The sequence below is a fragment of the Colossoma macropomum genome, unplaced genomic scaffold (genome assembly GCF_904425465.1).
Source record: "Colossoma macropomum unplaced genomic scaffold, Colossoma_macropomum, whole genome shotgun sequence".
In the NCBI taxonomy this organism is placed as follows: domain Eukaryota; kingdom Metazoa; phylum Chordata; class Actinopteri; order Characiformes; family Serrasalmidae; genus Colossoma; species Colossoma macropomum.
Genome location: NW_023494798.1, coordinates 35,662,656 through 35,686,783, shown reverse-complemented (window position 1 = coordinate 35,686,783; position 24,128 = coordinate 35,662,656). Strand labels below are relative to the sequence as shown.

At 40.8% G+C, this 24,128-nt stretch overlaps 1 protein-coding gene across 1 annotated transcript; it reads left to right on the top strand.

Annotated features, from left to right (window-relative positions):
* The first annotated feature begins 1,424 nt into the window (after nt 1–1,424).
* Nucleotides 1,425–23,990, top strand: kcnk6 (potassium channel, subfamily K, member 6). Its single transcript, XM_036585185.1, has 3 exons — nt 1,425–1,864; nt 12,463–12,858; nt 23,361–23,990. The coding sequence occupies exons 1-3, from the start codon at nt 1,549–1,551 to the stop codon at nt 23,594–23,596; spliced, it is 948 nt and encodes a 315-aa protein (XP_036441078.1). The 5' UTR covers nt 1,425–1,548; the 3' UTR covers nt 23,597–23,990.
* The last annotated feature ends 138 nt before the right edge of the window (nt 23,991–24,128 follow it).

Sequence of the window (24,128 nt, the reverse complement as noted above, 5' to 3'; positions counted from 1 at the left end):
TCATAACAATAGAAGAATCCTTTTGGTTACTACGCAAATGGTTCTTTGAGTATAAACCCAGAGGAAAGAAATGTTCTAAATGAGACCTTCTCTTGATCTCAGGTTCTTCTCTCAGACATGGTCAAGTCCTGTTTGGAATCAGAGACTGTTCAACCCTTTCAGCAGTCTGTCACACTCTTAAAAAAGGTGGTTCTTTAGGGGTTCTTTAATAAAGAGAAAATGATTCTATATAGAACAACGAACACTCAAATAACCCTTTGAATGGTGAAATGGTTCTTCAGATTAGTGCTACATAGAACTATCTACAGCACATTCTCCATCAATCTAAAGAACCCTTTCATGATGCAAAGAACCCTTCAGTCATGCAAAGGGTTATTTGGGTGTTCATGGTTCTATATAGAACACTTTTCTAAAGAACCCTTGAAGAACCATCTTTTTAAAGTGTTTATATAAGCTCAGCATCATAACAATATAAGAACCTTTTTTGGTGCTACATAGAACCATATACAGCGAACCATTTCACCATGCAGAGAACCATTTAAGCATGCAAAGGGTTCTTTAGTAAACAAAATGGTTCTATATAGAACCACGAACACTTAAATAACCACTTGCATGAATAAAGGGTTCTTTGCATTGTAAAATGTTTCTTCAGATTGATGGAGAATGTGCTGTACGTGGTTCTGTATAAAAGCTGTTTTGAAAAGGGTTCTATATAGTACCAAAAAGTGTTCTTCTATTGTTACTATGTCAAGCTTGTATACAATAGCAGAACCCAGTTTGGTGCTATATAGAACCATTTTCAAAAAAGTTCTATTTAGAATCATCTACAGCACATTCTCCATCAATCTAAAGAACCCTTTCATGATGTAAAGAACACTTTAGTCATGCAAAGTGTCCATGGTTCTATGTAGAACCAGTTTCTTTGCAAGCTTGACATCATAACAATAGAAGAACGCTTTTTGGTGCTACATAGAACCATAGACACCACATTCACCATCAGTCTGAAGAACCATTTCACCATGCAGAGAAACCTTTAGGCATGCAAATGGTTCTTTGAGTGTTCATGGTTCTATATAGAGCCATTTTCATCACTAAAGAACCCTTAAAGAACCGTCTTTTTAAGAGTGCAGTGCAGAAGGAGAACTCATGCTTTCCTCATTCATCACCAGAACTTCTCACAGTGAAGTGCTGATGTTGGTCTCTGAGGAGGTTCAGGAGAAACTTTGAGACAATATAACTAAATCTTGTCCTCTGAGAACTTTACTAAAGAACCCCTGAGGAACCGTGTTCTCTGAGAGTGTGTGTGCAGGGGAGCGCTGCCGCTTCTCTCTGAGGTTAAATGAGAGTAAACGAGCAGGAAAAGGGCTGAACGCGCTGCGGAGGAGCTCCGGTTTCAGGACGGGCCCCGAGCAGAAGAGGGAGGAGTTCCTCAGCTCAGCTCAGCCTCGCAGCCTTAAAGCAGAGGCGGCTGAGGTCAGGCGGGTTTCCTGCAGACGTGGCCTGGATGAACCGAGTCTCAACCGCTTCGTACAGCTTCTGCAGGCCACCATGTCCACTTTCCTCAGGTCCTGCCTGCTGCTGGGGGGTTTAGTCCTGGCCTACGTGGTTTACCTGCTGCTGGGAGCGCTGGTGTTCTCGGCCATCGAGCGGCCTGTGGAGGAGGACCTGCACTCCGAGCTGAGCGCCCTCAAAGCGCAGATCCTGCAGCTCAGCTGCATCAACGCCTCCACGCTGGAGGACTTTCTGGAGAAGGTGCTGAGAGCCAACAAGTACGGAGTTTCAGCGCTCAGGAACTCCTCGGTCAGCTCCAACTGGGACCTGGCCTCTTCTCTGTTCTTCGCCAACACGCTGGTCACCACAGTAGGTGAGGAACCTCTTAGAACTCAGCAGAAACGAGTTCCTTTCACTCGGTGTCGTGTAAAAAGATGTATTTGTGAGGAAAATCATTGATCTGCTCTGATTCTGGAGCTTCATCGTTTCATTTTAGACCACTGAGAAGAAGTTTCACTCTGCTTAAAGGGGAAGTCCACCCACTTTTCAAAATGACTGCATAATGAACTGGTTAAGATGTAAACAGAGTCATTCCGAGTGGTTTGGTGTGAAACGCTCCGTTCTAGAGAAAGTCAGAGGTGTTCACAGTGGTGGTGATGGGAACCAGACGTCCACCTCCACCAAACCGCTCTGTTTACATCTCAACCACTGAATTGTGTAGAAATAATTAAAGTTGTTTAAATCAGGTTATTTTACTTTTATTTGAGCCGTTATTGACTTACAGGAACAGTGCTCTTGTTTGAGCTTGGGTTTAGGCCTCTGTTCTAAATTCTGATGCTATTCACTAATAGCCTGCTCCCATATGTGAGTGAGCAAAGTGAAGGAGAACTGAGGATCAGGATTCGTGATTAGCATTCGGTTCCTAATTCTCTTTTTTGGGGGGTTAAGTTCATTCCACCTTGTTGGTTCAGCTCCTGTTCTGCTTTGCATCTCTCATTGTGGAGCTTCAGCGTTTTATTTTAGACCAAAAGCATCCAGAAAGAGAAGAACAAGTGCAAAAACTCCCAAACTTCCTAAAATTTGAATACAGATTCTTATTCGCCAGAAGTTTCCAGTCCACCTTAAATGTTGCACTCTGCCCTAAACTGCACTTGAGCTAAAACTGCAATAAGAAGCTCATTTCAGACCCGTAGTTCTGGTGCTGATAGATCCTGGATGTTCTAAGAAGTTCCACTGCAGTTCTAGACATTGCGCTCACTTAAGTAGAGCTGCTTTATTATCCTTCCACTTAAGTTGTGTTTTTAGAGAGTACACATCATAAAAATGATGGTTCTTCAAGGGTGCTTTAGTGAAGAAAATGATTCTACATAGAACCATACGCACTCAGCCTTTGCATGCTTAAACTGTTCTTTGCATGGTGAAATTGTTTTTAGAATGATTGAGAACGTTCTGTAGATGGTTCTGTATAGAACGTTTTTGAAAAGGTTTCTGTATGGGTCCAAAAAGCGTTCTTCTGTTGTTACTATGTCAAGCTTGTATACAATAGAAGAACACTTTTTTGGGCTATATAGAACCATATACACCACATTCTCCATCAGCCTGAAGAACACTTTCATCACGCAAAGGGTTCTTTGAGCGTTCATGGTTCTATATAGAACTATTTTCTTTACTAAAGAACCCTTGAAGAACCATCTTTAAGTGTGCACTTTTTAGCTACGTTGCAGAGACAACCGTAAACATACCAACCATTCATTTTTATGACTGATTCTTTTGGCAGAGTTTAAAACTTATTATTATTTTAAAAGATTATTACTTTTTAAAATAGATTATTATGTTAAAATACTTTTTAAAAAAGATGTGTGATTTTTACACATTTTAATTTGAAAAAATGTCAGTCTTTTTGCTGAGAATCCCAAAAAAATAGCGTACGTCTTCTACAACCAGGCCAGGGAGGCGGGTTTTAAGTTGGGGGTGCTGGAATTTTAAGCAGCGTATATGTGATGTGAACGATGGCGTCATGCAAAATGATTTTGCCATTTTAAATGAGATTGTTTTGCTAATTTCATCAGAATGTGCCGGTGCTATAACGCAGCGAAGTAACTGGCATAACAAACCTCTGACGCACATCATCCCTTTGCTCTCTGGACAAAATGTATGCAGATTAACTGTGTGGTGACCAGTCAGAGCAATCAGATAATTGATTGTGTGATGGCCACAGTCTCGCAGTGAGGTTTAGCACTGGAGCGCTCACAGAGTGGTAGATGTAACGGCCGATAAAATGTTGTCATTTAGAAGATTTTTTTTACTTTGAAAAACAATATTAAGCTGCTTTGGGAATCAGAGCTGTATAGACTTTCTCTCTTTGCACCTGAAACTGCCTGTGTTTAAGCGACACGGCCGCAAAGCAGCCAGCATACAATACAAACTCCACACAAGAATTTTTACTAAACTTAAATTATTATAACATTTAGGACTTTTATTATTATCGAAAGTTGGAGTCCTAAGATCGCCCCCACTTCCTGCATCCCTGTCTACAACTGACCAATCGATGTCGAGGATGTCTCCTCTTTAGTCACCAATGAGTTAAAAGCTACACTCTTAAAAGGTGGTTCTTCAAGGGTTCTTTAGTAAAGACTTTGGGCCTCATTCTCCAGTATCTTCCTGAGTTTGTTCTTAGGTGTTTTCTCGAGAAAGGTCCTAAGAAAAAGTCTGCATCAGATCCATGACGTGTTCTTAAAGCGCAGAACTGTTCTCACCTTTGTGTTATTTGGCTTGTAACATCATTAAGGTGTAGGGTCACTCAGAGCAAAAGGATTTTAGTCTGAAGGATACTTAAAACGATCAGGCATAACATTATGACCACCTCATTGTCCATTTTATCGGCTCCACTTACTATATAGGTGCACTTTGTAGTTCTACAGTTACAGACTGTAGTCCATCTGTTTCTCTGATACTTTGTTAGCCCCCTTTTACCCTGTTCTTCAGTGGTCAGGACCCCCATGGACCCTCACAGAGCAGGTACTATTTGGGTGGTGGGTCATTCTCAGTAACACATTCTGGTCATTCTCAGTGACGTGGTGGTGTTGTGTTAGTGTGTGTTGTGCTGGTACGAGTGGATCAGACACAGCAGTGCTGCTGGAGTTTTTAAACACTGTGTCCACTCACTGTCCACGCTACTGGATGCACCTGCGTTGTTGGTCCACACTTGTAGATGTAAAGTCAGAGACGACAGCTCATCTGCTGCTGCACAGTTTGTGTTGGTCATCCTCTAGTCCTTCATCAGTGGTCACAGGACGCTGCCCACAGGACGCTGTTGGCCGGATATTTTTGGTTGGTGGACTATTCTCAGTCCAGCAGTGACACTGAGGTGTTTAAAAACTCCAGCAGCACTGCTGTGTCTGATCCACTCAGACCTGCGCAGCACACACTAACACACCACCACCACGTCAGTGTTACTGCAGTGCTGAGAATGACCCACCACCCAAATAGTACCTGCTCTGTGAGGGTCCATGGGGGTCCTGACCACTGAAGAACAGGGTAAAAGGGGGCTAACAAAGTATCAGAGAAACAGATGGACTACAGTCTGTAACTGTAGAACTACAAAGTGCACCTATAGAGTAAGTGGAGCTGATAAAATGGACAATGAGCGTAGAAACAAGGAGGATAATGTTACGCCTGATCGGTGTAAATAAGTTACATACAAAAAGAACAAATCAGCTCCGCTTGAATTTGTTTGGATGCAGAAAAAGCATTTGATTCAGTTAGATAGGAGGACTTATATTTAACCCTTGCTGGAATGAGATTTAATGACAAAGGCATACAGTGATTTAGATCTTTATATACGTCAACTACTGCCAGAATGAGGGTTAATGGCCATCTAATGAAAACAGTTAAGTTGAAGAGGGGAACGTGCCAAGGGTGCCAGCTGTCTCCAGCTTTGTTTTTCTCTTTTTACAGAACCTTTGCCTCAGGCTGTGAGGGAAAACACTAAAACTAAGAGGAAAGTAACTGGAAGGGAAGATTATAAAATTCCTCCAGTATTACAGAACTTTTTTTTACTTCTAGGACAGTTTGAATCCTTCTCAGGATACAAGTTGAACATAAAGAAAACACAGATCCTCACGTATAATTGTCAACCTGCAGAAGACATTAAGGAAAAATGTACATTTAATGGGATACTACTTATTTAAATACGTGGGAATTAAATTACCAAAGGATATTAAACATTTATACCGAACTAGCTATGGCTTCATAAATAAAGCAATAAAGTCAGATAGGTGGTCAATATTGCCCCTAGATATGACCACAAATTCCCACAGAAGCTTAACGAAGTCAGAATTTAATCACTATATCCATCAACATCCATCTGACTCTATAATTAGTCACAGTACATGATTCAACTCAGTTTTCATTCGTATACTGTACCTAAAAGCAGCGTACAGTAGGTTAAATACAGCACACGCAGTTTAATCTTCTGCATGCGTGTTTATTGTGTGGGCTGGTTTCCTTGTTTGAAGTTCTTTTATTGTTTGATGACAAATGCAGCCGTGCAGTAAAGTTGGCTGGCGTGGTCAGACTTTATGGACTTTCTCATGGTCTGCTGAGTGAACCTGCAAGTCAGACGTGCACATCAGTATATACTTTCCCCCAAACCTGCCCAACTACATCATTTTTAATTTATTTTTCATACAGAAGCCTCAGGCTCCCTTAAACAAACCTCCCTCTGCTGAGCTGAGTCAACACTCATTAGCCTGTCTTATTTACTGAGTGTTGTAATGCTGTTAAAGGGCCCATATCATGGAAAACTGAGGGGTTTTTAAGTAAGACTTTTATGTAACATGTAAACAAGTTCTCCGTACCGTCCATACAGTCCATATATGGAAACCCTGCTGCAAAAACAGCCCCTTTTGAATGTTTTTGTGATGTCACAATACCTGCACAAATTCAGCCTACAGCAGTTCAGCCCCGCCCACTCCAAAGATCTGAGCCCTTTACGTTATGGACATCACAAAAGACATATGAGCGAAATGTATCACATGATACAAACTGTATGCATTAATGTGTTATTTCCCCTCGAAAAAAGTACAGTCTTAAAAAAAGGGTGTGCTTCAAGGGTTCTTTATTAAAGAAAATGGTTCTATATAGAACCATGAACACTCAAAGTGATTAAACGGATCCTTGCATTAAGAAAGTGTTCTTCGGATTAATGGAAAATGTGCATTAGTGCGCTGTAGGCGGTTCTATATTTATCCTTTTTTTAATTAGAACCATTTTCAAGAACTGAAGAAGGTTAAAGTTATTATATATATATCGCTGTTTTCGGGAAAAAAAACTCCAAATTGGTAACTTTACAGGAGAAGGAAAAAACTTCTCCACCTTTAATGTAAGTCAGGCAAACTGTAGATAGAGATATGAGGTTTTCCTCCGACAGCAGCGATATATATATATATATATATATATATATATATATATATATATATATATATATATATATATATATATATATATGTATGTGTATGTGTATGTGTATGTGTGTGTGTGTGTGTGTGTGTGTGTGTGTATGGAGTTGTAAATGTGTGAATGTAAATGTGAGTTGAGTCATGTATTGTGACCAATCATAGAGCCAGATTCAGAATGAATACTGAATGTTAATGGATATAGTGATTAAACTTTGACTTCATTAAGATTTTCTGCAGGCATCTTTGGTCATGAAGCATAATTTGATTGGGAAATAATCCCCCAAAGCCTAAACAGAGGAGAGTAAAGTCTCTTAAACCCGTCTCAAGTAAACAAACTCTACTGTACTGGTTCAAAGCCAGAGCTGAAACTCATTTGGGACTTATATACCGAATGTGCTGTAGAACCGTCTACAACACATTCTCCATCAATCTGAAGAACCCTTTCATGATGCAAAGAACCCTTTAATTATGCAAGGGTTCTTTGAGTGTTCATGGTTCTATATAGAACCATTTTCTTTACCAAAGAACCCTTGAAGCACCGTCATTTTAAGAGTGAGGTATCGATGAACAATTATTCCACTAAAGTTGAACAGAAATTTGGTCAAATGTTACAGAGAATTTGTGTTTCCATAAAATACAAAGGCAAACTTTTTGAAGCAAAAACTTCCTTTGGCTGTTTTTGCAGTTCAGTTCTGATGTGTGGATCTTTACACCCCTATTAATTATGCTGAGCAATGAAGCTTCTTCTCAATTACACTCTTAAAAATAAAGGTTCCATAAAGGGTTCTCTAAAGCGACACCATAGGAGAAGCACTTTTGGTTCCATAAAAACCTTTTGGATTCACAAAAACCAGTGCAGAACAAAACCTTGTATCTCCATTTTTCAGTTTTTGGCATATTTTGAAAATGCCTGTTATTTCTTACATGGTGTGTAAATTTCATAATGAATGGACCAAAAGAAACGATTCAAAATTTCTAGGAAAAAAATTCTGGTTCCATTGACTTGCATTAAAAGTTAAGCATGTTTTTCCGTCTCCTGTAAAGTTACCATTTTGGAGATACGAGGTTTTGTTCTGACAGCAGTGAGATATTTGCCTATTCAGCCTACAGCGGTTTGGCCCCGCCCACTCCAGGCATTAAGGAGTGTGAGTTTTCTGAGGTACAGTACAGAGCACGTCTTGGTTTTATCAAACTCTCCTGTTTAAAAAGGGAGAATGATGTGTTCTCAGTGAAATGTGCCCTTTAAGTCTTGCCCATCGTATCCACTGTGATAGTGTCCACCTCTGCGTTTTCTCTCTCAGGTCGAGGTGCTGGATGTGGAACTTGGCTTGTGTTTACATGTTCGAAGGTTTTCTTTTGTTTTCACTACCGTGACCTGCATGTTTGCGCTGCACTCGTTCTTATCAGATGGAGGTGAAGTTCAGAGCCGCAGCGCTTCCTTCTGTTTGCTGGAGCTCAGCATTCGGGTTCCTCAGCCTTCAGCTGTGCTGTGTGAAAATAAAGGCTCCTAAACGGTTCCTGGCTTAGACCGGAAAACCTTTAACTCAGACAGAACCTTTATATTATGTGGATGTTCTTTAAAGAAGGTTCTTCACGTCCACGTCTCATTCACAAGAATGTTTCTGTGGAGAACCGTCTGTTGAAAGACTTCTTTAGGGAACCAGAAGTAGATGTTCTTCTGTGGTGTCATTCTGGGGCACCTTTATTTTTAGGAGTGTAGTTGAGGACCAGCTCAATCGCTTGATGTGTTTATTTTAAAGCTTGAACGGTTTTTGATTGAGTTATTTATTTTTGTTATTTTATATTTTCTGTTTTAAAATGTATTTATTCTATAGAGCTCAGGCTGGTTGACTCGGAATACACGTTTTATTTCCTTGTGCTAAATGGCAGGCTTATAAACTTTTTTTTAACTGAAGTTTATTTTGTTATCAAGGTGTTTGTTTACACCCATAAAAATAAGAGAAAAAAAAATAGGTAGCACTAAAATAAAAGGGAAAACTATAGGTATAAAATTCATGCACATAATAATCAATACAAAAACAAGTACTGACCGAAAAGGTGTCGTCTGAAGCTGTAGTTTATTTTGACTCCCCTTTATAAATCATATACAATCCTGCTTTTAAACAATAGAGTAATATCCAAACAGAGAGAAAATCAACATTTCAGAACATTTCATACATCATAATGATCGTTCTTCAGTTTTTACCGCCTTTTTTTAAACACATTTTTAATTCCTTATCACAGTTATTCCACATACATATTTATATTTGTCCTTGCTATTGGTTTTTTAAACATACCTGTTCAATGCTGTATTGAAATCATTGATAATTAAAGCGCCAGTATCATGGGGAAAAAAAAAATATTTTGTTTATTAGAAAATGAGTGTCGTGTAAATTGTACATTGTTAGTCCATACAGTCCACATATGGAAACTAAGCTGCAAAAAATGTGAATTTCTGTTCAACTTTAGCCTGTTTTGAATTGTTTCTGTGATGTCACAAAAAATGCATTTACACAGTCTATCTAGCTTAGCTCAATTTAGCCCCACCCACTCACACTGAAGATATAAGGAGTGTTTCAGCCCAGACTGCTTTTTGAACCAGGACACAGTACAGATAATCACTCTTTATAGACGTTATGGATAAACAGAGTAAAGTTCTGTCAGATTCGCCCTCCACACCGTCCCTTTAACACGAGCAGGAACAGTTCTCTTCTACAGACTACTGCTAAAAGCTCATACTGGAACTCTCCTGGTCCAAAGGTGCTTTAAACACCTGAAAGGTTTGAGAGCTGATGACAAGAAGGAGATAAAGTGGGCGTGGCCTCTGGCTTTATTCCCTAAGTAGCACTGTCACTAATAATTACATCTCTAAATGACCTTGCGTAGGCTTTAAAGGGCCATTGTCATAAAAAAGGCTAATTTTCTTTTTTTAAAAATTAGATTATGTAAACACAACATGCTACTCTCTTCCCACATATGTTGCGAAAACAACCTGTTTTGAAATCACTGTTTTTGTGATGTCACAAAAACCTACACATTTACACACATCCTCATATTCAGCCTACAGCTGTTTAGCTCCACCTGCTCACACTGAAGGTATAAGGAGTGCTTCAGACAAGAGTGCTTTTTGAATGAGGTGCAAAACAGGCCAGCCAATCAGAACAGAGCTCATTTACATACATCAGTCTTAAAGGCGCAGTAACAAAAACAGCCTGTTTGATTCTAAGAGGTAAAGATAAGTTGTAAAATAGTCATAAATAAATGAATTATGACTCTTTTTGGTACATAAATCCACACAAACATCATTAGTGACAAGTAAAATATTAGACAAATGTAGGCTATGGGCTCTTTAAACATGTTTATATGCTTGGTGTTCAGATGGTAGTGCAGGGCTTTCGTGCTTACTGAGCTCTCTGATCTTCAGTGCTCTAAACGCTTCAGCAGTTCACACGCACATTTTTCAGTGTCCGTCTGTTCACAGAGCATTCACATGTCTGAAGGGCTTTCTGGGAAACAGAGTTCTGGTTTTTTGGCAGTCAGAGTTCAGCATGTGCTCTAAAATAGGACACAGTGTCAGCTTTGTTTTCCTACAAAGGCCTCAGTGGGAGTTTACGCTGGACATGACCTGCTGGACTCCAGAAACAATCCAGGCTTCCTCTGTTTCTGTGTTTGACTCACCTGAACCTGTTTGATTTTAAAAGAACAGTTAACCAGAAAAATCCAGGTTCTCACAGTTTGGCACTTTATGACACTGTTAGCAGGTCAAACTGCACACAAGTGTGTCAGCATGGCTAAAAACAGTAGCATAATCTTGATGCCTGGACTTCAGCCCGTGTTTGTAGATAAGTGTGAGATACAGCATCGTAAACCACAATCAAGTGTAAATATTACTGGACAGCTCGTGATGATTTAGGCACCCATGCTAGCTGGTGGGGTATAATCTTCCATTACTTGTTAGCTACATTAGCCTTGTAGCTCCAGTGCTAAAGCTAAAGAACATGACCCGGCTGATTGATTACATGTGGGCTAGGAGGGGAAAACAGTCCTGAATGGTCACTTTATCACTGAAATCCTGCAGTTTGTAGTTGGATATTTGGTCAAGCATAACTTTTAGACTGTCAGCTCAGTGCTGCTCAGGAAACGCCTGTGGGTGTGGAGCACTGCACCCAGTCATCCGAGTCAAAATAGAGCTTAAAGTGGTAGTTCAGCTAAAATAATGCCCTAAATATAGTCGATCAGCCCATACATGCTTGATTTTTTTTGTTTTTTTTATCATGATACACATACAATATTTGGTTTTCTGAGATTTAATAAGTTGTAACAGACAAAATTGTGCCACATATAAAAAGTATAATAATAATCATAAACTTACAAATAGCAATTTTTTTTTATTGTTTTACAAACTGTGCTGCACTAAATCCAATTAAACAGGCCTAATTATGCTCACTCTGTAATGAAACCTGCAGTTAGAGAACCAACAATATCCACGAGATGCTCAGGAAAGAGTATTGTGGCATAAATGATCACGGTAACGATAACATATTGTCATATTGCCCAGCCTTATTTCAGCGTACAATTGCTGTCACTCAAAACTCAACTCGTGTCCTCTTCAGTACCTTCAGCTGGGGAGCATAATTACTGCAGCTATAATTTTTAAGAGCACTCCTGGCTTTTTATTTATTTTTCTATTTTAGTTAAGCAGTTGGGTCATTCTACAGAAACGTCCACTTTTCTGTCTCTCCATAGGAGTCACTGGTGTTACTGATCCTCACTGGTGTTCCACATAATAAAGGAAACACCAGAGACATTTTTAATGAATAATGCATTTTACAGAATGGCTGCTACAGAACATCAAACCACATGTTGTCAATCATGGAATATCCACTAAAATATGGAATTTAATCCATTTGTATTGTATTTTTTCACAGTTACCTCAGAATAAAGTTGGTCACACCAGTGACCGACTCTATGTAGAACCATTTGCATGCTTAAAAGGTTCTTTGCATGCTGAAATGGTTCTTCAGATTAATGCAGAATGTGTTGCATATGGTTCTGTATCGCACCAAACAGCGTTCTTGTATTGTGACATCATAGCAATAGATGATTCTACATAGAACCATGAACACTCAAAGAACCATTTGCATGATTAAAGGGTTCTTTACATACTGAAAGTGTTGTTCAGATTGACGGAGAATGTGCTGTAGATGGATCTGTATAGAATCTTTTTGAAAAGGGTTCTATGTAGCACCAAAAAGTGTTCTGCTATTGTATACAAGCTTGACATCGTAACAAGAGAAGAACCCTTTTTTAAAAAAGATTTTATACAGAACCATATACAACACATTCTCCATCAATCTGAAAAACGCTTTCAGTATGTAAAGAACCCTTTAATCATGCAAATGGTTCTATGTAGAACTCATGGTTCTATATAGAACCATAACCCTTCACTAAAGAACCCTTGAAAAAACATCTTTTTTAAGAGTGTATCCCTTTAATCCTCTTCTCTCCCCAGGTTATGGCCACACGACCCCTCTGTCGGACGCGGGTAAAGCCTTCTCCATTGTCTACGCTCTGTTCGGCGTCCCCTTTACCATGCTGGTGCTGACCGCGTGCGTGCAGCGGTTGATGCGGCCGCTGACCTACAGGCCGATCGCACTGTGGCAGCAGTGGTCAGGCTGGCAGCCCCAAACGGTTGCCGCCGGACACTTTGTCGTCCTGCTCACTGTGGTGGTCGTGGCCTTCTTCGTGCTGCCGGCGGTCATCTTCAGTTCTATAGAGGACTCGTGGTCGTTCCTGGAGGCGTTCTACTTCTGCTTCATCTCTCTCTGCACTATCGGGCTGGGGGACTTTGTTCCGGGGGAGCAGCCCAACCAGAGACTGAGGCCGCTCTACAAACTCTCTGTTATGGGTGAGACTGAGACACTAATTCACTTCAGTTTTATTTGTATAGCTCTTTCTCTGACAGCCTTTGCCCCAAAGCATCAGCGTGATTGATTGATTGATTGATTTATTTATTTATTTATTTATTTATTGTTATATAATATTTAAAGAGACAAAACAGTTTTATTGTCATTATTGTTGGGATTTCCAGTCAATACCAACATGCGGAACATTAGTGTTGGTCAGCTGGTCAGCAAGACGCAGCGGTTTTGCTCAAGAGGTACCACTCACTAATGTCTTCTGGGTGTGTCAGACACTAGAGGGCGCTCCAAAGCGAGTCCAAAATGAATGGACTCCTATGGAGCTTTTGTGCAAAATCATAGTTTGTAAATGCTTAATAATTGTTATGCATCGTACATTTGTGATGAAAATGAGTGTGAACCGCTTCACTGATGAGCTCACCAACCAATTAGGGCTCAATTAATTAATTAGCGGTAAGATTTTAGCCTCATGCATTTACTCTTAGTAGTCAAATACGTCTCTGGTTAGTCAGTTAATCTGATTGCTATGCGGGATGGAATATGCAAATCCGCTCGTTACGCAGCAACCAATTACAACTGTTTATCTATTCAGCCTCTTCATGTGCAGTTTGTTTTGCACAGTATTGACATACTGCATGGGGAGGGGTTTCGCTTGCACTGGGAGGGGTTTCGCTTGTACTGAGAGGGGTGTGTTGTACTCTGAGAAGTTTTGGTTGTACTGGGAGGATTTTGGTTGTTGAATGTGTCTTGGAGAGACGGATGTGAAGGAAACTCAAGGGAGACTCAATGTGTCTCAGTCAACCTCCTGAAGTGGTTTCAGTGATCAGATTTGTATCTGTTTTAAATGCATCTCGGCTGCGTTTACAGTCACGTTCTTATGTGGTTTGGCCTCCAGATATAATCCTGATACTCAAGAAGCATAAAGGGGGTGGGGTTCTCCCCCTTAAATGTTTCACATGGGGGGGATTTATACACTTGGCGGGGGGTACTACTTGGTTGACTATACTGTGGTTGGTATAGTGTAGTGGGTAACACCTCTGCCTCTTCCGCTGTAGACTGGGGTTCAATCCCCACCTGGGTAAGCACCCTACACTATACCAGTAAGAGTCCTTGGTCAAGACTCCTAACACCACCATCACCCACCTGTGTAAAATGTTGAAATTGTAAGTCTCTCTGGAGAAGAGCGTCTGCTAAATACCGTAAATGTACCTGTGAGCTTAACTGCAGGTCTTACTTTGTCCCGTTCTTTTTGAAAGCTTTTTGAAAGGAGGACGCTCCATCTCTTTCATGAATTTAACCAGTTTAAAATTTAACCAGATCCAAATTCTGAATTAGCCAGTTAATTTTCTGCTATAAAGTAGGTGGTTTTGGGAAGCACTTTCGTTTCGTAGCTGTGCAACTTCAATAGCGTTAGCCATCACATTCTTTGCTGAATCTGCCTCACTCCTTCTTTTTAAGGCTGCGGTATGAGAAACAACGTCTGAGTGGCGCCTTAAAGTTGACATTTTGTAACACTGGCTGGTAAAAGGCGCAGCACCGTACATTTTACAAATCGAGCAGCTCATTTCACCGGTGTTAGATTTGAGCCACAGAGATATTCTGAGCCAGTTAGTTTGAAACTTGTCTTCGGACTGTGGCTTCGCCTCAATAATGTTGCTGTTACCTGACTGAGGGTTTACATTGTTAACACTGACATCACTAGCACTGCTGTTTGCGCCCTTTCGGGTTCCACTTCAGATGATGTAGATCTGTTTTAGCCAGCGGTCCATGTTTGCAGGCCTTCAAGTCCACATCATTGAAACCTGTCTGTAAATGTTAGTGAGAGGTGCTGCAGCAGCAGAGGGAGCTTGTAGGCTCAAAGATGGAAGGAGAGAAAGCGCCAAGTGTGTTGTCCAGAGTGGAAATTGGTCCGTTCAGCCAGTTGTCTTGCATTCCACGCTTGTGCAAACGTTGGCTGAACGTTATAAACATTGCTGTAAACGTCTGCAGGAATTTCCCACATTGTAAGTGTTAGATTTGTGGGAATCGATGAAACTATGCGCAATATGTGCAATACCCGCAATCCCACACTGAAATTCGGGCCCTGACGACTCTTGTTCGCTTGCATAATCTGAAACCGTGTGACGTTTTATTCAGGGCAGGTTGTGTGGTTTGGGGACTTTGATGACAAATAATGATCAAGGTCAAATTAATCCACGAAAAATGGCTGTGTGTGTGTGTGTGTGTGTGTGTGTGTGTGTGTGTGTGTGTGTGTGTGTGATGTCATGTTTGCAACATCAGTTAGGATTTTTACTAATTCTGATATGGGACGGCTTAGTGGTGCAGATCTGTTTCTCTGAAGAATGACATTTATTCTCCATGGATGCTCCGGTACTTTCTGCCAGGTGGCAAGAAGGTGAGGAGTCCATGAGCGTGGTCGTCCACAATGCTGGCGGCCTAGCGACCTCCCGATGACCTTCTGAGCTGTTCTTACAATCTGCTGTAGGTCCTGCAGTCCAAGACGGTGTAGTTCTCCACTGTCCCCCTGTGGAAAGCAGTGAGGGCCTCTGTGGTCTTAATTCAGTTTGAGTGTAACTGTTTTCTGCTGATTTGCTGTGTAATGTGTTACCGGTTGCTGCCGGTTAGTTATCGAGTTACTGATTCTCATATGAGACGGCTTAGCGGTGCAGATCTAATTATTTATTCTCTGAAGCGAGAAGCTTATTCTGCGTGAGGAATGCTTTTGTTGGTGCTTTGGGTAAAACTGGCACTCAGCCCGGCAAAGCTAATGAGGCTAACAGTGCTGCTGCTAGTGGGCCGCACTGGTGGATCTCCATGTTAAATGAATAAACCTGTGGAAATACTTTTATACACACTGTTTGGAACGACTGCTAATGTATTTTAGCCCATGTTTATAGGTAACAGTGAGTCATACAGAGTCAGAAACCACAGAATCAAGTCTATTAGAGAGACTAAACACCTCCACACAGTTTGATGATTTAGGCATGTGGTTAGCAAAAGCTTCCATATAAGCGATAAGCTAGAAACTAGAGAAACAAACTTTAGACACCAGACGTCTTGGGTGATCGTGTAAGTGCGTAAGGGTAAATTAGATTTTCTTTTAATTTAATGCCTGAAGTAACATCTCTACACCTAAAATTGATGAGTTAAACAGAAACACACCTACTTGTGTTACCTGTTTAACGCCTTTTGTGTCATATTGTTTTTGGATTAAACACATTCTGTGTTAAGAGTAGTACAAAATGTGTTGTCTCACACTGAACACACTGATGTATCTAGTTAGAGACAGAATTTGTTGTTGTTGTTGTTGTTGTTGTTGTTGTTGTTGTTGTAGTAAATTAATTCTTCTTATCATGAAACTTAAGTTTTTTTTGATGAAGTGACCCTTATTAGTCCCGCAACTGGGAAATTTCACCTCCGCATTTAACCCATCAGTGCAGTGAGGACACACACTAGGGGGCAGTGAGCGCACTTGCCCGGAGCAGTGGGCAGCCCTATCCACAGCGCCCGGGGAGCAGTTGGGGGTTAGGTGTCTTGCTCAAGGGCACCTCAGTCACATACTGTCAGCTCAGGGGATCGAACCAGCGACCTTCCAGTCACAGGGCTGGTTCCCTAACCTCCAGCCCTCGACTACCCAAAGTTTTCAGGCAGGGGGGCACCCAGATTTAACCTTTCTACCTCAAAATATAAAAACCCTTTTTGTGATTTAGGCTTTTCTATCCATATTTTTATGCATGTTTTTAAAATTCACCTGAGAGATGGATGGAAAACTCTCTGGTATGTGTAACAGGGTTTGTTTAAGCCAGGCCTGTGTTAGTACACAATAAACAACATGCTGAAGAGCTGTAGCGATTGACTGTTTTAGTAATCGCGTATTGTCCAGACAATCGAGAAATCACTTTTTAAAACGTCAGGTAATAAAACCTGACTGAACAGTAGCCATTCAGAGCCTTTTCATGATCACTATCAGACCAACACCTCATTTCCAGTTTTCTCATTTATTTATTACTTTTTTCTAACACACCAGTTGCCCTTTACATCATCTGTACATTTTATGATGAATGAACCAAAACAAATGGTCTAAAATTACTCGGAGAAAAGTCTGGTTACATTGACTTGCATTAAAAGTGAAGTTTGTTTTGGGCTTCTCCTGCGTAATGATTATAATTTTGGAGAAATGAGATTTATATATTAACAGTGACAAAAATCAGGCTTTGTTTCTTGTTGTTAGAGCTGTAGTTTAAAGTATTTTGTCAATCACAGTTTTGAAAACATGCAATTTTGTTAACGTCAAAGGCCTAAAACTAGGATTCAATGTGATTTGCACAGTTTTGTATCCTTGTTTGTGTCCCTTTGTGGTTTCAGGTTACGTGTACGTGGACAGTCTGCAGCGCACTGCCCCTCAGCCCGGCTCATTATCAGCTCAGTGTGTTTGTGTGAGCTGTGATTGGAGCTGCTCTTTACAGAGTGAAGCTACATTTACACCTTCAGTGAGAGAAATGACACCCAGAGTCCATCATACAGACAGATTTACTCATGCAGCACTCTTCATACCTGCACGTGCTGGCTCAGTAGTAGTAATAATAATAATAATAATAATAATAATAATACATTTATGTAGCTCATTCAGACATTTAAAATACAGCTTAAAGTGCTTTTCTGTGAACTAAAAACAGAAAAAGAATAAAACAAACGCGATTCAGAGATCTAAGAAGCTGCTGTTCTATTAAAAGATTTAAAAACTAGTAAATAAATTAGTCCATAATAATTTGAAAACTTGAGTATATGTTTATGTTGTTATTTGTTCCTTATTTGTATTCAGAAATTAAAAAAAATAATTTATTTATTATTATTTTTTTTCCTTTTGTGAACTCTTTAGACCCCACCAGAGTTCTAGATAACTCTTGTAGTATCCCAAAAATTAAGTAAATGATATAAAATATGAAATATTCAGATTTTTTGGCAGTAAAACTATTCACACTGCACACTGAATGATATTTGTCGTTCACACCGCAGCAGAACAGATGTGCAGTAGATCCACCAACAGGGTATAAGTTGCTTCTTATGAAACAGGTAAACCGTGACTGTGTGCAGGACGCCGTCCACTTTGGAGAAGCGAAAGGTGAACGGAGAGTTTCTGCACCTCATTCAGGAGCTGAAACTTCATTACGTCTTTCACTCACAGCTCTGATCTCCATAACTCAGTCTGAGCTGATTTTGGAGGTCGGTTCTCTGTTCCGCTCTCGGGCTCGAAAACAGCTTCACGCTCAACCGAGCGTACTGAACTCGCAGAGCAGGTGGTTCTGGGTCCAGGAAACTCTAGTGTGAAAACATGCTAAGACTGATTGATTCTTTCGTTGCCGCACACGTCTGTGGTGATTATTTTTGGTGTGTCATGATGTAATATAGCTCTGTAGCAGCGCAAACACACAAACACATGGTAACACAAACAGTGAACAATTACAGTATAAAACATTTAGTATAGGGGAACTAATTTATTTCATCAAGGTATGGAAACCTTAGACGGTAATGATGAATGCTACTCAGAAGAGTTCGGTAACCTTATCACAATAGGAAATTAGCTGTACCTGAAACGGCTGGTGGTTGGAAAAGATGGTTTGCTGGATGAGAGGAATCTGTATAAATTAAAAAGTTAATAAAATTAAAAATAAATTAACACATCTTCTACAGAGAACACACTTCTGCACATTTTAATACACAGTTTCTATTTATTTGCTGAATTTAATAGTGGAAAAAAACATAGATAAGTTTCATAACTGATTTTTTTTATTTATTTATTTTTTTTGATTATTATGCCCCCTCAAGTGTGTTTAAATTCAGTAAATAGTCAGTGTGTATTAAAATGTGCAGAGGTGTCCTGTAGATGTGTAACTTATTTAATCCACAACAATATGGAATTTGACCAAGAGTGCCCAAACTTTTGCATACAACTATGTAAATGAGCTCTGTTCTTATTGGTTGTGCCTTGTTCAGAAAGTTGAAACACTCCTTATAACTTCAGCATGAGTGGGAGGGGCTAAACTGCTGTAGGCTAAATAGGCAGATATGTAAATGTGTTGTTTTTTCACAAAACAGGTGGGCTTAGTTTCCATATATGGACTGTATGCAGTGTAGAGTGAACAGTTAAATTGAACACAGACCGATCAGGCGTAACATTCTGACCACCTCCTTGTTTCTACGCTCATTGTCCATTTTATCAGCTCCACTTACTATATAGGTGCACTTTGTAGTTCTACAGTTACAGACTGTAGTCCATCTGTTTCTCTGATACTTTGTTAGCCCCCTTTTACCCTGTTCTTCAGTGGTCAGGACCCCCATGGACCCTCACAGAGCAGGTACTATTTGGGTGGTGGATCATTCTCAGCACTGCAGTAACACTGACGTGGTGGTGGTGTGTTAGTGTGTGTTGTGCTGGTACGAGTGGATCAGACACAGCAGTGCTGCTGGAGTTTTTAAACTGTGTCCACTCACTGTCCACTCTATTAGACACTCCTACCTTGTCAGTCCACCTTGTAGATGTAAAGTCATAGCTCATCTGCTGCTGCACAGTCTGTGTTGGTCATCCTCTTCAGTGTCCTTCATCAGTGGTCACAGGACGCTGCCCACAGGATGCTGTTGGCTGGATATTTTTGGTTGGTGGACTATTCTCAGTCCAGCAGTGACACTGATGTGTTTAAAAACTCCAGCAGCACTGCTGTGTCTGATCCACTCGTACCAGCACAACACACACTAACACACCACCACCACGTCAGTGTTACTGCAGTGCTGAGAATGATCCACCACCCAAACAGTACCTGCTCTGTGAGGGTCCATGGGGGTCCTGACCACTGAAGAACAGGGTAAAAGGGGGCTAACAAAGTATCAGAGAAACAGATGGACTACAGTCTGTAACTGTAGAACTACAAAGTGCACCTATATTAATGTTATGCCTGATCGGTGTAGATCATATATATCATATCAAAGTCTTATTTCAGAAAAGCAGGGAAAATTCACAGTATGGGCCCTTTAACCAAAACGTTTTATCCTAAAAGCAGAAGAAAACGATAAGGGTGTTGGTGTAAATGAGTGGTGTTTTGTGTTGGTGATGAAAGTGAGTGGGAACATTTGTGTTTATATCTAAAATAGTCTTGCTTTTTCCCCTCTGTACGCCTCCTGCTCCAGAACTGCAGTCCACTTGTTGGTTTAGGGGTGAATTTCTGGGATGTGAGGGCAGGAAACTGCGTCATGTGACCTCCGTGTGGTCAGTGTTCCTCTGAGAGAGAGAGAGAGAGTGTGTTTCAGCTGCTCTACAGTTCCTCTGCTGCTTTTCTTCTCCTGAGGAACTGCTTGGTCATTGGTGTGATCACCTCAGCCTGAGCGGAGAGGTAAAGAGGATTAGAAACAAACGTGTTGGTCAAACGTGTTGGTCGAGTCTGTCATGTGACGCTGCTGTGCTGGCTGAATAGAGAGTTTGTGTAGCTGGCAGATCATGACTGTATGATTCAAATGAACAAATGGCTTAAATTAGTACAGTAGTACAGTAATAACGTGCTTCTTTATGTGAATCTACAGCAGTTTAGGTTTAAAACTAATTCTCACCGTCTCTCTCGAAGTGAAGGTGAATTTAAAGAGTCTATATCATGGAAAAATTAATTTACCTCACTTTATTTTAAATAAGTGTTTAATGAAGATACTTTAAGTCCATACATTCCATATATGGGAACCTAACTGCCAGCACACTGTTTTACATTCGCTGTTTTTGTGATATCATAAAAACCAGCACATTTACATACATCCACCAGTTCAGCTTATAGCAGTTTAGTCCCACCCACTCATTAAGTTTAGTCTAGACTGTTTTTTGAGTGAGGCACAATACAGGGCAGCCAATCAGAACAGAGCTCATTTACATACATCACACTAAGTTCGCTGTAGAAATGAATTTCGTCTGTTTTTGGTATATAAACCCACAGAAATCACAAGTGGACCTCCGTGGGGAAGAAATAGAAGGAATTGGGCCCTAAGTTCACTTAGCTCAGTGCAGGTGAGGTAAAAACACAGCTTAAAGGGGAGTTCTGCTAATTTTTCAAAATTCCCCCATAATTCAGCGTTTAAGATATAATCAGTGGTTCAGAGCGGTTTGGTGTGAAACGGTTTAGATGTCTTTACAGTGGTGGTGATAGGAACCAGGGGTCGCCATGACTACAACACAAATAGACATTTTATTTACTATCCAGAACCACCAGTGAACCTACACGAGTCTTCTGAGTTTATATGGAATGTTGATGGAAAATAGTGGAAAATCTGAAATAATAAGTTTTCTTTGGGGACTGTTTTGCCTCACAGCGCCCTGCATGTATCCCTCCACCATGAATGGAGTTTAAGTTCTCTAAACTATCATAAAACAGTGTCTCAGTCATCAGGCAGTGAATTCATAACCATTTCATGTAGGAACTTTCTGTGAGGGAGCTTTTAGAGGTGGACGTCTGGTTCCTACCACCACCACTGTGAACAGTTCTGACATACAGTTAAGTATGCAGAAATTTTGAAAAACCGGTGGAGTTCCCCTTTTTAAAAAGCACTATTAGCTAAGCTGTGCATGTACAAGGAAACTGTCCTGGTAAAAGTGATGCATGAATAGTAAACAAATACAAAACAATACAGTACTTAGAGACAAAGAGTGCACAGAGGAGTGTAGCGTGAACAGTGAGGACGCAGGATGTTATCTTCAGATTCTGCACTGTGACGATACAGAGATAAACCACTTCCTCTCTGTTAACTGAAGTGAGAGAATGTTTCTCTACAGTGTATTTATACACACGTCTGTGGAGGCGACTATAGATCCAGATACAGATAAATTCAGCTCCTCTGTTGGTTTAATTATATGTCAGTGCTCTGATAAGATCCTGCTAAGGAAAATCATGCAGCCATAAACGATTCAGATTCTATAAAACGGTTTAAAGAAGGTTTGTTGAAGCAGCTCCAGTAGATTTAGACTCTCCTTCCTTTTTAATAGTTGCTGTCCACTCCTCTGTGTTCCTGCGTTATTGGCCGACACAAATGGATTTAAAACTAAAACTTTACTCTCCGTGCCACCTCTGATTTAAAGGGCCCATATCATGATTCTGTTTTCTTACTTTTTGAGTCTAATGGAGTGTGTAAACACTGTTAATGTATTGTGTGTACACAGTCCATACAAGAGAACCTACAAAAACAGTGCATTTTGTGGTGTTCATGCTTGTGAGGTCACACACATAAATTGGCATTCAGCCTACAGCACTTTGGCCCCGCCCATTCAGCCTACAGCAGGTTGGCCCCGCCTACTCTGCCCACAGCAGTTTGGCCCCACCCGCTCTACCTTTTTGTTGCGTTTAACTAGATTCAGTCTGATATGATAGATTTGAAGTATAACGAAGTATTACAAATATTATTATGAAATATTAAATAGATTGGTGTTACGCTGGGCTTCATTTGTAATTGTTGAGGTCCTAAAAGGGCCGTATTAAAGAATCTCAACCAATCTGTTTTATTTCAGTTTTAATTAACGTTTTGCTATAGACTGAATGACCATTGTCTATTCAAAATACCCAAAAACCTCAGCAGTAAACTATAAGCACTTATAGTGGATCTTGAAATATTATATAAATACTTGATATATTAAAAATGTAAATGTCCCCAGGTGCTGGGTCTATTAAATCTGCCTATTTGATTGCTCTAGACCCCCGGCGTCCTTTCTCTGCTGCAGGTTCATTAATGCTTGGGCTCCGTTTCTGAGCTGCTGAGCTGACGTCCAGTGTTTATATTGGCTGGACTGCAGTTTGGTGATGTGACTGGTGTGGAATTGTGTAAAATTGAGGTGTAACCACTGTCCCATAGATTGTTGTTGGGGAGCGCACATTACGTTGCAGTGCATGCTGGGGACTGTAGTGCAGTGTATTGTAAAATGAGCTAACATTAATAGAAAATAAATACCTTTGCGGGCCAGATAAGACCGTGTCACAGCCCTGATCTGGCCCACGGGCCTTGTGTTTGACACATGAGTAGTGATCCAGCTCCGAATGCTTTATTAATAAACCGAATCCAGCGTTTTAGTTCAGTGTAACTCAGCTTTTCTGAGGAATGAACAGTCACAGCAGTCGTGGCGCATTCGCGAGTGATAAACAGCATCAGTGTTGGTTTATTACCAAACAGGAGCTGATAGTGAGACGACTTTTAACCTTAGTTTTTCATATTTGATGTTAGTTGTTTGCAGAAAATACTGTGGTTTTCCTAATAACGTCTGAATAAATGTATTTAGTATGTGAACAAGGTGCCGGATCCGTTAAAATAGGTGTTTGATTCAGTCTGCCAGCTTCCAGATCCGGATCTGCTTGTTCCGGCACACATTCAGCCCCGAGTAGTGAATTAATGTATTAATTCTACCTGACGTATTTCCTCCTGCTAACCCCTCCTCCTCCTGCTAACCCCTCCTCCTCTGTGTATTCTCTCTCAGTGTACCTGTTCGTGGGGCTGATGGTGATGTACCTGGTTCTTCGTACGTTCCACAAGCTGGCGGACGTGCAGGGCTGGACGGCCTTCTTCCACCTGCCCAACTGTGACGACGAAGGCGAGGAGGACAAGGAGCCGATAGTGGAAGCCGTGAACGAAAACCCGCGGGCAGAGGAAACGGCCGCCATCAAGCCCCTGGACCCCGGATCACACGTCTCCTACAACTCTATCATCAAATAAACATCTCACCTCCACCTCCACCTTCACCACTCTCTCCTGTAGTCGTCACTTTAGGGCTCGCGCAGTATGAGCGCGAGAGCTCGTCACTGACTGTGAACAGTGAGCGTCTGTTCAGTATGTGGACTTTATAACAGCGTGAGGTGGGGAAGGGGGGGTTACCTGTCTCAGGTGAGCAGCACCCAGAGCAGTACTGGTCCTGATGAATAAATGTGGGGGACTGTAAGGACTGTTTCATATGCCAAAGTTATTTGGAGGTTTTTTTGTTTTTGTTTTCTTGTTTGTGTTTTTTTCTCTTTTGGTGCCATCTATTGGTTGTTTTTTGCAGCTGGACTGTTGGTGCTTAGTAAACTACACAACACTTAAATTAAAATTAAAAAGCATTTTAGCATTTTTACACAGGGTTTGAAGGGTGATTCTATAACGTGCATCCATTTGTGCCTTTCTGGCAACCGAAGTTGGCCCCCCAACAATTTATTACATGTTGTGTTTTTGTTTTTTTGCTTTTTTTTAACCACTCTTCTCTGTCCGAGTG